The 14,960-nt window shown below is 37.6% G+C and overlaps 1 protein-coding gene across 9 annotated transcripts in view; it reads right to left on the reverse strand.

Annotated features, from left to right (window-relative positions):
* Positions 1-14,960, reverse strand: part of SDCCAG8 (SHH signaling and ciliogenesis regulator SDCCAG8) — a 273,722-nt gene that overhangs the window by 249,297 nt on the left and 9,465 nt on the right. For 7 of the 9 annotated variants that reach the window (XM_061187382.1, XM_061187380.1, XM_061187385.1 and 4 more), the window contains exons 2-3: positions 3,753-3,905; positions 2,981-3,063 (exon numbers count right to left, since the gene is read on the reverse strand). In XM_061187382.1, coding sequence (XP_061043365.1) covers positions 2,981-3,063; positions 3,753-3,905 — 236 coding nt within the window. Of the gene's footprint in view, positions 1-2,980; positions 3,064-3,752; positions 3,906-14,960 lie in introns of those variants that run through there. The other 2 variants (XM_061187388.1, XM_061187386.1) reach the window with 1 other exon arrangement.

Below are 14,960 nucleotides of genomic sequence, written 5' to 3' on the forward strand. Positions count from 1 at the left end.
AATATGTATAAAATAGATAACTAATAAGAATCTGCTGTATAAAAAAATAATTAAAAAAACATAGAGTGGGCTTCCCTGGTGGCGCAGTGGTTGAGAATCTGCCTGCTAATGCAGGGGACACGGGTTCGAGCCCTGGTCTGGGAAGATCCCACATGCTGCGGAGCAACTAGGCCTGTGAGCCACAACTACTGAGCCTGCGCGTCTGGAGCCCGTGCTCCGCAACAAGAGAGGCCACGATAGTGAGAGGACCGCGCACCGCGATGAAGAGTGGCCCCCACTTGCCGCAACTAGAGAAAGCCCTCTCACAGAAATGAAGACCCAACATAACAATCAATCAATCAATAAATCTTTTAAAAAAAAAAATAGAGTAGATCACAATGTGGCTAATAGTATTAATACTAATAGTAGTAATAGTATTTATCCTATAAATTCCACAAATAGATAAGAATCAGGGATATGAATATCATTTTTTAAAGATGGACAGTGAAAGTGGTTGTAAAAAAGCATATGGCAAATGGAAAAATGCTGGAGTAGTATAATTGGCTGGGATGAACTGTCTATTTGAGCCATCTGAAAATGTGACATCCTAGTCAGTAATTCTGAGATAAAGGGACAGCTCTTCAAGAAACCACCATAGAAGAGGACAGCTAGCTAAAATTGCAGAACAAGCTGCCTGAAGGAGGGATTCTTTAGACAAGTGTTTGATGCCAAATGTGTGTCAGTAAGGTAAAATTCTATCTACAAAGTTAGCAAAACCTGATTTTTGATTTTTGACCCTAGTACTCAAGGCAATTTGAGACTCTGCTGTTTTGGAGCCTCCAAGACTAGAGTGCCAAAGCAGATACATACAAAACTGAGATACGCTGCACTGAGGACTCAATGAAGAGACGTCATAAAAAGTGTTAATTCTCTTTACTTCTGCAGCAGTCCTGGAGTTGATTTTTTAATGTACATCTTACCTTATCCTAAAATGATTGTAAAATGGTTTATAAATCATACATCATACGATGATATTATTTAAAGAAAAGGGGAAGAGAGGAAAGGGAAAATGAGGTTCAACCAGTTAGATGAACCCAGAGGAAAGCTTGAGATGAGACACACAATCATTTTGTTTTTCAATCCAGCAGAAATTCCTATAAATGATGAAGTACCAGCTCTCATGGCAGAATAATTCTGTAGAGCTTTGCTTCTGGGCATATTTAATAAATTTAAAAACCAAAGAGACTTTAATTAAATGAATTATCTGTGTTAAGTAGAAAGTAACTAATTATAATAATTAATATTAATAGAAAGGGGTTCGGTACATAGGCAAATATGAATTATTACTATGTGTATATAGGGGATAGTCAATGTGAAAATTAAAAACAAGCTTATGTCATGTGGAAAATGTCCATATGAAATAACTTGTATATACTTTGAAGGGTTTATTATAATTTAGATGTCCACATTTTAAAATAACAAGTAATAATGTTTAGACATTTTCTATCTCAACACTGCCTCAGTTTCACTATCAATACAGCCACATATTTCTCATATGTCATATTGGCTATGAAACTGCATTCTAAAGGGTAAAATCTTCAAAAGCTACTTATTATGGTTATGGCTTATAATCATCACATGTAGGTCATATACATTTAGAGTCTAAGTTCCATTCTTTCACATAGCTCCAATATAAATAGACCTGCGTATTGGTATATACAACTGATGATTTTGATGAGAGTCTTCTTGCCTATTTGAAGTCAATAAGTTTTGTAATATCACTGCTCAGTTTTATCCTTAAAATGCTAATAAGCATGTCTGAGCATTCAACAGATATAGCACCTTAATCTACTAGACTTAAAAGTACTCCACCCATGTGTGCTTAAGAGCATTCTACAAACTAGGTGTCAACAGTAATAAATTCACTGAATGATGAAATATTTTTTTAAATTATAATTTATACCTATAAATATTGAATAGGAGTATGTAGTACATTTCTCTAAAGTGGGAATTAAACATGAAAGTATGTGTCAGGCTGGAATGAAGTGTTAATATAAGGGTACTCTTATGACATTTCAGCTGTGAGTAAAGGAAACTGACATGTCTCCAAGTTTCTAGCATGTAGCCTTGGTATCCAACTGTCACAGACATTGAAAATGCAAGGTGGTTATTGTTGCTATGACATTTTATATTTGTGTCATACTTCATAGGTTTCTAAAGAGTTTTAAATATATGATCTTATCTTATTATTACAAAAATCCTGTGAGAGAGTACATAATAGACCCTAGATAGACCTAAAGCCTAGACTATTATTTTGGCCATTTAAACCTGGCCAAATCCTTCCCTCACATATACCCTTTCCCTCACAGTACCCTTCCTTCACAGTACCCTTCCCTCACACCCATCCTCCCTCACAGTACCCTTCCCTCACACCCACCCTGCCCTCACACCTATCTCAGGCTTTATATCACATTGCTTCAGTCAGAAATAATACACTCCGTCAAAGCAACAGCAATAGAAAACAGCTTCAGAAGAAACAGAGTACAGCTTCTCATGTCACACAATTTAATAACCATATATTTTAAAATTTAGAACAAGATTACATAAAAGAGTAAAACAAAGGACTGCTAGAATTAAACAGTAAATTCTAAAAATAATAAAATATAGATATGCCCCTCTAAAAAAGCAATGGTTAATCTTTTCCATATATTGTTTCTTTTTTATATTTGCTAACAGTTGCAAAGTAAATTCTCCAAACTATTTCCTCACTCACATTTTTCAAGTGAATAATAAATTAAAAAATCAGAATTCTCTCTGCCATGGAAGTCTCTCTTCTTCAGCCAAAATAATCAGAGGGAAAATAATTTCTTTTAACGTTTTACACTATTAGCAGGCCCTGCTCAGAATCTGTTTACAATATGTACTACTAAAATGACACAGTAAAATTAAAACATAGTTAGAAAAATAATGCTTTTGTCAGGTTGCAAAAGCTGATACTTACCAAAGGGGACAATTTTCGTCTTCTTGGAGATACCTCACTCTCCTTAGTTGCTTGTTGGCACAGCAAAGCTTTGAGTTGATTAACTATGGAGCAAAAGTGATGGGTTTATTCACCTTATTTTAGATCCATGGTTTATTATCACCCATCTATCCATCCATCGATCTAACAAATATTGTTAAAATATGTATTATGCACCACAAAATGTGCTACTGACTGGGGACACAAAGACAAACATAAGAAAACCTCTACCACTTAAGAGCTAAGAATCTTGCTTATGAGCAAGAGGGATATAACTAACAGATATAAAACAATATAATAAGCTCTAGGTAGACCTAGAGCTATGCATAGTGCTATGAAGAGGAAGCACATAACTGTTTTCACAGAGAAGACAATACAGTGAAGGATGAACAGGAGATTACCGAGCAGAAAAGGGTGAGAAAAAATCCAGTTAGAATGCGTGGCTCATGCAAAGCATAGAAGCATGGCCATAGGTTGGTATGATTAGAACATGGCTTGCAAGATGGACAGCTGAAAGGAAAATAGAAAAATGAGGCTGGAGAAGCAGCTTGGATTCATCTTAAGGAAATACTGCTATGACATCCTATAGGCATAGAGAAGTCAAAGAAAAAAAAATAAGCAAGGGAATTAGATTAGCTGATTTGTGTTTCTCGAATAAAATCCTAGCAGTAAAGGATAGACTGGAGTCATTACTGTATGGAGTTTAAAGAATTCACTGTGTGTCATTCAGGTCACGACTGACATTCACACTCACCAGCATGGCTGTGTTGCAGTTCACGCCAGGCATTCCCAGCATCCTCATTTCCTACACTGGTACTAAAAGAAGGATCCATTACATCTTCTCCAATAGTGACATCACCTTCTCTCAGGGCACGTTTCAATTGGTGAATGCTTCTACTGGCACGTTCTGTAACAACATGATGAAAATCAGGGCCAGTGAAATCTGGGCGACCAAAGGTACACTGACTCAAGAAGACAATTTCAAAAGGAAAAGCAATCATTTCTGATACTTCATGGGGAAAAAAGCATAGTTTTGTTTCTAGCTTGCTGAGGAACATGCCAGAGGAAGTGAGAGATTAAGTTCATGGGTTAGAAGTTAGACGTGATGATCTCTAAGGTCCCTGACACCTCAGTGATTGATATTCACTATATATAGCTCTATGGCTGAGGAGGACTGAATGGGAGAGCTTCTCCCCCCTCCACTCCTCCAAACAATAGCCTCACAGGGAAAGCACTATCCTAACCCCTCAATGCCTAAGACTCCCCTACCCCTTCTGGAGAGGGGTGGGTGGGCAAAACTGGCAAAAGGGACACCATCACACCAAGTTCCTGCCCAAGGAAGCCTCCTTGTCCCTGTGGGCCAGATGTCCCTCTAGCATCAAGAGACATGTGACTACCTGGCCTGGTTGTTTTAGGAATGTAGTTTATTTATTTATTTATTTATGGCTGTGTTGGGTCTTCGTTTCTGTGCGAGGGCTTTCTCTAGTTGTGGCAAGTGGGGGCCACTCTTCATCGCAGTGCGCGGGCCTCTCACTATCGCGGCCTCTCTTGTTGCGGAGCACGGGCTCCAGACGCGCAGGCTCAGTAATTGTGGCTCACGGGCCTAATTGCTCCGCGGCATGTGGGATCTTCCCAGACCAGGGCTCGAACCCGTGTCCCCTGCATTGGCAGGCAGATTCTCAACCACTGCGCCACCAGGGAAGCCCTACCTGGCCTAGTTTTGATCAAGATTTGAATAGCTGACATGCTTATAGCGGCAGCCTCTGTAGTATAGTCGTACTTACGTACTGCTGGCTGACTACATCTTACATAGAAATTCTTGGTTAGTGTACCTGACTACCCCTAGAATTGAAGCTTAAACTCACTAGCACATACTTAACATAAATAGTCTAAAACGAAGTATTTTAAGGTATATTATTCTAGTAGTTCATCTCTAAAAATAGCCCCCAAAGGACCCAGCCTCACATCCTTGTCCTCTCCCAGGTTGAAACTCAGTGGGCCTGTAACCGGCATTAACCAAGAGAATGCAATGGAAGGCACACCACGCCAGACCAGTCACATCTTTAAAATATCTGGTAGCTTCTGCTTCTACCCTCTCGGAACGCTGGTTTTTGTAAACCCCAAGCCACTAAGTAGGAAGTCTGGTTACCCTGCTGGAGAGATTGTGAAGAGGCCATGTGGAAAGGAAAGGCCCTGAGACCACCACAGGGAGAAGGAGAGAAGCCCAGCCCCACTAACAGCCAGGTGGAGTCTCCTGATGACTATAGTGCCAGAGGCCATTCTACCTACAATGGCATGAAAGAGACCCGAAAACTGCCCAGCTTGAGTCCAATTAATGCACAGATCTGTGAGAGATACTACAAATGCTTTTAGTTGTTGCTTTCTGCCATCAAGCTTTAGAGTGTCTTAAGTGTCAATAGATAAGTGAAATAATTATTCAGTGAAATAATTTTTCAGTGAAATATTTACCCAAAAACATCTTCAGCAAAGGATCGAAGTCTTACATTAATAACAGAACTATATTAATATAGTAATATTATACTGTACTATATGTTAATACTATACTATAGTAATATACTAATGACACTGGTGATGACATTACTAATAATTCTACCCCACTTTATGGATATTTTACATGTATGACAACTGGAGAACCAGGCAATCAATTGGTAATTTCATTAATTAAAGTCCAGTTACTTTTTCAGGTTTAAATTTGTTATTTCTGCTAATCTCTTATGATTAAATTCTCCAGTTCCAATCTAGAAAACATTAACTATAACAAAAAAATGTTCCTTGCACATTAGAGCTGAAACCCAGATTTCAGTCATCATTTTCAAATTTTGACATCTGTATTTGAAAGTTATTTTTAATTCATAAATTTACCAAATATTTACATATATCTAACATAGAGATTTATGTCAGAAAAAGATGAATTTCCATGCAAGTTCATGTATAGCTATTATCTATTTCAAATGGATTCTATCTAAATAATTCTTAAGATTTTCAGAGGAGATCTTTTTCTAAGTAAAAACTTTCCCTAATTCAGAGCAACACATAACAATGATGCCAATGAAGTTCTCTCTTTCTTCTGACCAAGGCCTTTCCTTGACAATTATATCTATTTCGTCTTGTGTACTCAGGAGAAAAAGCTCCTATTCCTTGCTACCTACATGGGAACCCTAAAAAAGCTATAAAACAGCTATCTTTCCATTACCAATCATGGATGGAAATATATTTATAAACATATTCTACAGGACCTTGAAAAATTGATTATACTTCCTCCAAGCTCATTAATTTAACAGTCTGAAACCATAAAAAAATAACCATAACTTAATAGAAAAAAATATTCTCTATCTATCTTACAAAATCTCTAATATAGGTTCTTTGCTTACAGCAACTCATTTTCTACCTTGATTAAACTAAAGAAAACAGGTCTTTTAGGTCAGGGTTCAACAGTGAAATTCTACTACTAACTACACAAGAGACCCAGGGAATTTACCACTACAATTTTCTCCACATCAATCCTGTTTCCACGCAGACCTTTCTCTGACTGGAATTTGGTATTGATAACTAACCAAGCCTGGTCTCCTTTTACTCCTCATGAGTTTAAAAAAGTCCAGATAAGATGCATTCCTGGTTTTAGTAAAATGAGAAGCAGCAATAGTTTTTCAATAACTCAGTATTTTCTAAAGAGACTTGTTAAAGAAAAAGGAAAATCAAAGTGTTACTTGATAAGCAATTTAGTTCACACAGCGTTAGACTTATGCACTGAAATCTATGAATAAAGCACTTATCCTTACTGCATCCATTAAAAGGAAAGAGATGGTTTGAATTACACTATAAATGTGCTCTGTGGAGCCATCAAATGACTTCATCTATAAGACAAAGGATAATTATTTAATTATACCTAATCTGACTAAAAGCTAATAAGCGATATTAGGAAAAGGAAAGGAAATCTGAAAAAAACTGTATAGTTGTAAATCCTTATAGGTAGACTTCTTTCATTAGTTTACAATGATGGCAGAGCTTTATGAGCCCATTTAATCCCTTTCCTAATATTGTTTAATCTTTTAGAATTTTTAACATTCAAAGATTATGTGTTAAATTGCACTATGAAAATAGTATTATGTGAAATAGTAATATATTGAACTCAACAACCATCCCAAAGAAAAGTGATTACACAAGGTTAGGGGCTTTTTGCAACGAGTGACTTTAGTTGTTAGTATCAGAGATGAAGAGAAGGAATTTGTAAGAACTGTGTCCTAAAACTAAAACTAAGGAGGTCAGTGATATTTTAAAGTCATTTCAATACTACATTTCAAAACATGCTAAATGTTTTTCAAATATATATGTACTAACATAATTATACACTGCAACAGACAAACAGAGTTAATCCTGAGGAATAACAACACTCAGATCTTTCAAGACAGATAAAACCCCGCTGCTCTTCAACTGGAGCCATTGCAACTGAAGGCCCCATAATCCTTATTAAGAACACTGCTCCCCAGATGCAGTTATCTGCTGCTTACATGTAAGGAAACCAGACTAGACAGGAGGTTCCAGTTGTGGTTTCCTATCCCACTGTTAATGGGCACAGCTTTATCTGTCTATAAACAAGAGATGGAAAGAATACTCATTTCCTCTTCTATCCTGAGAGGACAGTAAGAGATTTCACAATACATCCTGGTTTCTTCTCCCCAGCACCAACTACGGGCTGAATATAAACTTAATAACGTTCTACTAATTTTGGGGGTTTTTTTGTTCTTCTTTCTCTAATGGCTTTAGGTGTAAGGTTAGGTTGTTTATTTGAGATTTTTCTTGTTTCTTGAGGTAGGATTGTATTGCTATAAACTTCCCTCTTAGAACTGCTTTTGCTGCATCCCATAGGTTTTGGGTCGTTTTGGGTTTTGTTTTCATTGTCATTTGTTTCTAGGTATTTTTGATCTCCTCTTTGATTTCTTCTAGTAGCGTATTGTTTGTCTCCATGTTTGTATTTTTAAAGTTATTTTTTCCTGTAATTGATATCTAGTCTCATAGCGTTGTGGTTGGAAAAGATACTTGATATGATTTCAATTTTCTTACATTTACCAAGGCTTGATTTGTGACCCAAGATATGATCTATCCAGGAGAATGTTCCATGAGCACTTGAGAAGAAAGTATATTCTGTTGTTTTGGATGGAATGTCTTATAAAACTACCAATGGCATTTTTCACAGAACTAGAACAAAAAATTTCACAATTTCTATGGAAACACGAAAGACCCTGAATAGCCAGAGCAATCTTGAGAAAGAAAAACAGAGCTGGAGGAATCAGGCTCCCTGACTTCAGACTATGCTACAAAGTGACAGTAATCAAGACAGTATGGTACTGGCACAAAAACAGAAATATAGATCAATGGAACAGGATAGAAAGCCCAGAGATAAACCCATGCACATATAGTCACCTTATTTTTGATAAAGGAGGCAAGAATATACAATGGAGAAAAGACAACCTCTTCAATAAGTGGCACTGGGAAAACTGGACAGCTACATGTAAATGAATGAAATTAGAACACTCCCTAACACTGTATACAAAAATAAACTCAAAATGGATTAAAGACCTAAATGCAAGGCCAGACACTATAAAACTCTTAGAGGAAAACATAGGCAGAACACTCTATGACATAAATCACAGCAAGATCCTTTTTGGAAGATGGCGGAGTAGAAGGACGTGCTCTCACTCCCTCTTGCGAGAGCACCAGAATCACAACTGGCTGCTGGACAATCATCGACAGGAAGACACTGGACTTCACCAAGGAGGATACCCCACGTCCAAGGACAGAGGAGAAGCCACAGTGAGACGGTAGGAGGGGCGCAATCAGAGTAAAATCAAATCCCATAACTGCTGGGTGGGTGACTCACAGACTGGCGAGCACTTATACCACAGAAGTCCACCCACTGGAGTGAACGTTCTGAGCCCCACGTCAGGCTTCCCAACCTGGGGGTCCAGCAACGGGAGGAGGAATTCATAGAGAATCAGACTTTGAAGCCTAGTGGGAATTGATTGCAGGACTTCGATAGGACTGGGGGAAACAGAGACCCCACTCTTGTAGGGCGCACACAAAATAGTGTGTGCATCGGGACCCAGGGGAAGGAGCAGTGACCCTGGGGGAGACTGAACCAGACATAACTGCTGGTGTTGGGGGGTCTCCTGCAGAGGCGGGGGCTGGCTCTGTTTCACCGTGGGGACAAGGACACTGGCAGCGGAGGTTCTGGGAAGTACTCCTTGGCATGAGCCCTCCCAGAGTCTGCCATTAGCCCCACCAAAGAGCCCGGGTAGGCTCCAGTGTTGGGTTGCCAGGCAAAACAACCAACAGGGAGGGAACCCAGCCCCATCCATCAACAGTCAAGTGGATTAAAGTTTTACTGAGCTCTGACCGCCACAGCAACAGTCAGCTCTACCCACCTCCAGAGCCTCCCATCAAGCCTCTTAGATAGCCTCAACCACCAGAGGGCAGACAGCAGAAGCAAGAAAAACTACATTCCTGCAGCCTGTGGAACAGAAACCACATTTACAGAAAGATAGACAAGATGAAAAGGCAGAGGGCTATATACCAGATGAAGGAACAAGAAAAAACCCCAGAAAAACAACTAAATGAAGTGGAGATAGGCAACCTTCCAGAAAAAGAATTCAGAATAATGATAGTGAAGATGATCCAGGACCTTGGAATAAGAATGGAGGCAAAGATTGAGAAGATGCAAGAAATGATTAACAAAGACCTAGAAGAATTAAAGAACAAACAAGCAGAGATGACCAATACAATAACTGAAATGAAAACTACACTAGAAGGAATCAATAGTAGAATAACTGAGGCAGAAGAACGGATAAGTGACCTGGAAGACAGAATGGTGGAATTCACTGCTGCGGAACAGACTAAAGAAAAAAGAATGAAAAGAAATGAAGACAGCCTAAGAGACCTCTGGGACAACATTAAACCCAACAACATTCGCATTATAGGGGTCCCAGAAGGAGAAGAGAGAGAGAAAGGACCAGAGAAAATATTTGAAGAGATTATAGTCGAAAACTTCCCTAACATGGGAAAGGAAATAGCCACCCAAGTCCAGGAAGCGCAGAGAGTCCCATACAGGATAAACCCAAGGAGAAGCACGCTGAGACACATAGTAATCAAAGTGGCAAAAATTAAAGACAAAGAAAAATTATTGAAAGCAGCAAGGGAAAAATGACAAATAACATACAAGGGAACTCCCATAAAGTTAACAGCTGATTTCTCAGCAGAAACTCTACAAGCCAGAAGGGAGTGGCATGATATACTTAAAGTGATGAAAGGGAAGAACCTACAACCAAGATTACTCTACCCGGCAAGGATCTCATTTAGATTTGCTGGAGAAATCAAAAGCTTTACAGACAAGCAAAAGCTAAGAGAATTCAGCACCACCAAACCAGCTCTACAACAAATGTTAAAGGAACTTCTCTAAGTGGGAAACACAAGAGAAGAAAAGGACCTACAAAAACAAACCCAAAACAATTAAGAAAATGGTCATAGGAACATACATATTGATAATTACCTTAAACGTGAATGGATTAAATACTCCAGCCAAAAGACACAGGCTTGCTGAATGGATACAAAAACAAGACCCATATATATGCTGTCTACAAGAGACCCACTTTAGACCTAGGGACACATACAGACTGAAAGTGAGGGGATGGAAAAAGATATTCCATGCAAATGGAAATCAAAAGAAAGCTGGAGTAGCTATACTCATATCAGATAAAATAGACTTTAAAATAAAGAATGTTACAAGAGACAAGGAAGGACACTACATAATGATCAAGGGATCAATCCAAGAAGAAGATATAACAATTATAAATATATATGCACCCAACATAGGAGCACCTCATTACATAAGGCAACTGCTAAAAGCTATAAAAGAGGAAATCGACAGTAACACAATAATAGTGGGGGACTTTAACACCTCACTTACACCAATGGACAGATCATCCAAAATGAAAATAAATAAGGAAACAGAAGCTTTAAATGACAAAATAGACCAGATAGATTTAATTGATATTTATAGGACATTCCATCCATAAACAGCAGATTACACGTTCTTCTCAAGTGCGCACGGAACATTCTCCAGGATAGATCACATCTTGGGTCACAAATCAAGCCTCAGTAAATTTACGAAAATTGAAATCATATCAAGCATCTTTTCTGACCACAACGCTATGAGATTAGAAATGAATTACAGGGGAAAAAACGTAAAAAACACAAACACATGGAGGTTAAACAATACGTTACTAAATAACCAAGAGATCACTGAAGAAATCAAAGAGGAAATCAAAAAATACCTAGAGACAAATGACAATGAAAACATGACAAACCAAAACCTATGGGATGCAGCAAAAGCAGTTCTAAGAGGGAAGTTTATAGCTATACAAGCCTACCTAAAGAAACAAGAAAAATCTCAAATAAACAATCTAACCTTACACCTAAAGGAACTAGAGAAAGAAGAACAAACAAAACCCAAAGTTAGCAGAAGGAAAGAAATCATAAAGATCAGAGCGGAAATAAGTGAAATAGAAACAAAGAAAACAATAGCAAAGATCAATAAAACTAAAAGCTGGTTCTTTGAGAAGATAAACAAAATGGATAAGCCATTAGCCAGACTCATCAAGAAAAAGAGGGAGAGGACTCAAATCAATAAAATCAGAAATGAAAAAGGAGAAGTTAAACAGACACCGCAGAAATACAAAGCATCCTAAGAGACTACTACAAGCAACTTTATGCCAATAAAATGGACAACCTGGAAGAAATGGACAAATTCTTAGAAAGGTATAACCTTCCAAGACTGAACCAGGAAGAAGCAGAAAATATGTACAGACCAATCACAAGTAATGAAATTGAAACTGTGATTAAAAATCTTCCAACAAACAAAAGCCCAGGACCAGATGGCTTCACAAGTGAATTCTATCAAACATTTAGAGAAGAGCTAACACCCATCCTTCTCAAACTCTTCCAAAAAATTGCAGAGGAAGGAACACTCCCAAACTCATTCTATGAGGCCACCATCACCCTGATACCAAAGCCAGACAAAGACAGTACAAAAAAAGAAAATTACAGACCAATATCACTGATGAATATAGATGCAAAAATCCTCAACAAAATACTAGCAAACAGAATCCAACAACACATTAAAAGGATCATACACCACGATCAAGTGGGATTTATCCCAGGGATGCAAAGATTCTTCAATATACGCAAATCAATCAGTGTGATACACCATATTAACAAATTGAAGAATAAAAACCATATGATCATCTCCATAGATGCAGAAAAAGCTTTTGACAAAATTCAACACCCATTTATGATAAAAACTCTCCAGAAAGTGGGCATAGAGGGAACCTATCTCAACATAATAAAGGCCATATATGACAAACCCACAGCAAACATCATTCTCAACGGTGAAAAACTGAAAGCATTTCCTCTAAGATCAGGAACGAGACAAGGATGTCCACTCTCACCACTATTATTCAACATAGCTCTGGAAGTCCTAGCCATGGCAATCAGAGAAGAAAAAGAAATAAAAGGAATACAAATTGGAAAAGAAGAAGTAAAACTGTCACTGTTTGCAGATGACATGATAGTATACATAGAGAATCCTAAAACTGCCACCAGAAAACTGCTAGAGCTAATTAATGAATATGGTAAAGTTGCAGGATACAAAATTAATGCACAGAAATCTCTTGCATTCCTATACACTAATGATGAAAAATCTGAAAGAGAAATTATGGAAACACTCCCATTTACCATTGCAACAAAAAGAATAAAATACCTAGGAATAAACCTACCTAGGGAGACAAAAGACCTGTATGCAGAAAACTATAAGACACTGATGAAAGAAATTAAAGATGATACCAACAGATGGAGAGATATACCATGTTCTTTGATTGGAAGAATCAACATTGTGAAAATGACTATACTACCCAAAGCAATCTACAGAGTCAATGCAATACCTATCAAATTACCAATGGCATTTTTTACGGAGCTAGAACAAATCATCTTAAAATTTGTATGGAGACACAAAAGACCCCGAATAGCCAAAGCAGTCTTGAGGGAAAAAAACGGAGCTGGAGGAATCAGACTCCCTGACTTCAGACTATACTACAAAGTTACAGTAATCAAGACAATATGGTACTGGCACAAAAACAGAAACATAGATCAATGGAACAAGATAGAAAGCCCAGAGATAAACCCACGCACCTATGGTCAACTAATCTATGACAAAGGAGGCAAAGATATACAATGGAGAAAAGACAGTCTCTTCAATAAGTGGTGCTTGGAAAACTGGACAGCTACATGTAAAAGAATGAAATTAGAATACTCCCTAACACCATACACAAAAATAAACTCAAAATGGATTAGAGACCTAAATGTAAGACTGGACACTATAAAACTCTTAGAGGAAAACATAGGAAGAACACTCTTTGACATAAATCACAGCAAGATCTTTTTTGACCCACCACCTGGAGTAATGGAAATAAAAACAAAAATAAACAAATGGGACCTAAAGAAAGTTAAAATCTTTTGCACAGCAAAGGAAACTATAAACAAGACGAAAAGACAAGCCTCAGAATGGGAGAAAATATTTGCAAACGAATCAACGGACAAAGGATTAATCACCAAAATATATAAACAGCTCATGCAGTTCAATATTAAAAAAACAAACAACCCAATCAAAATATGGGCAGAAGACCTAAATAGACATTTCTCCAAAGAAGACATACAGACGGCCACGAAGCACATGAAAAGATGCTCAACATCACTAATTATTAGAGAAATGCAAATCAAAACTACAATGAGGTATCACCTCACACCAGTTAGAATGGGCATCATCAGAAAATCTACAAACAACAAATGCTGGAGAGGGTGTGGAGAAAAGGGAACCCTCTTGCACTGTTGGTGGGAATGTAAATTGATACAGCCACTATGGAGAACAATATGGAGGTTCCTTAAAAAACTAAAAATAGAATTACCATATGACCCAGCAATCCCACTACTGGGCATATACCCAGAGAAAACTGCAATTCAAAAAGACACATGCACCCGAATGTTCATTGCAGCACTATTTACAATAGCCAGGTCATGGAAGCAACCTAAATGCCCATCAACAGACGAATGGATAAAGAAGTTGTGGTACATATATACAATGGAATATTACTCAGCCATAAAAAGGAATGAAATTGAGTCATTTGTTGAGATGTGGATGGATCTAGAGTCTGTCATACAGAGTGAAGTAAGTCAGAAAGAGAAAAACAAATATCGTATATTAACGCATGTATGTGGAACCTAGAAAAATGGTACAGATGAGCCAGTTTGCAGGGCAGAAGTTGAGACACAGATGTAGAGAACAGACATATGGACACCAAGGGGGGAAAACCACGGTGGGGTGGGGATGGTGGTGTGCTGAATTGGGCGATTGGGATTGACATGTATACACTGATGTGTATAAAATTGATGACTAATAAGAACCTGCAGTATAAACAAACAAACAAAACAACTAATACTAAACTTTCATTGGGTTATTTGTATGGAAATATGTTAATATAAATGTTTCAGACATTACATGAAATTTCTAAAAATCTTATATGTTCTGGTATAATGTTATAAGTCATAATCCTAGTTATTACTTTAAAATGTATATCTCAGAAATAACTAATTTTCTTGTCAACTGCATTACTATGAACTTTCATCAAATCTTTAACCGTGGTCATTTTTAAGTCTTTTGTCATTTACAGACAGTTCTGGGTGTACTCTGATGCTTTTGTAAATATGTTCCTATAAAAGGGTTTCATCTTCAGGAAATTCATGGAAAAGACTCTGACAAGTACAGGTTTCTGGTACCTGACTGTACTGCTGAACTGAATGAATAAGCATTTTCAGAACTCTAATGAAAAACTGATGA

Source organism: Eubalaena glacialis, chromosome 3, assembly GCF_028564815.1.
Source record: "Eubalaena glacialis isolate mEubGla1 chromosome 3, mEubGla1.1.hap2.+ XY, whole genome shotgun sequence".
In the NCBI taxonomy this organism is placed as follows: domain Eukaryota; kingdom Metazoa; phylum Chordata; class Mammalia; order Artiodactyla; family Balaenidae; genus Eubalaena; species Eubalaena glacialis.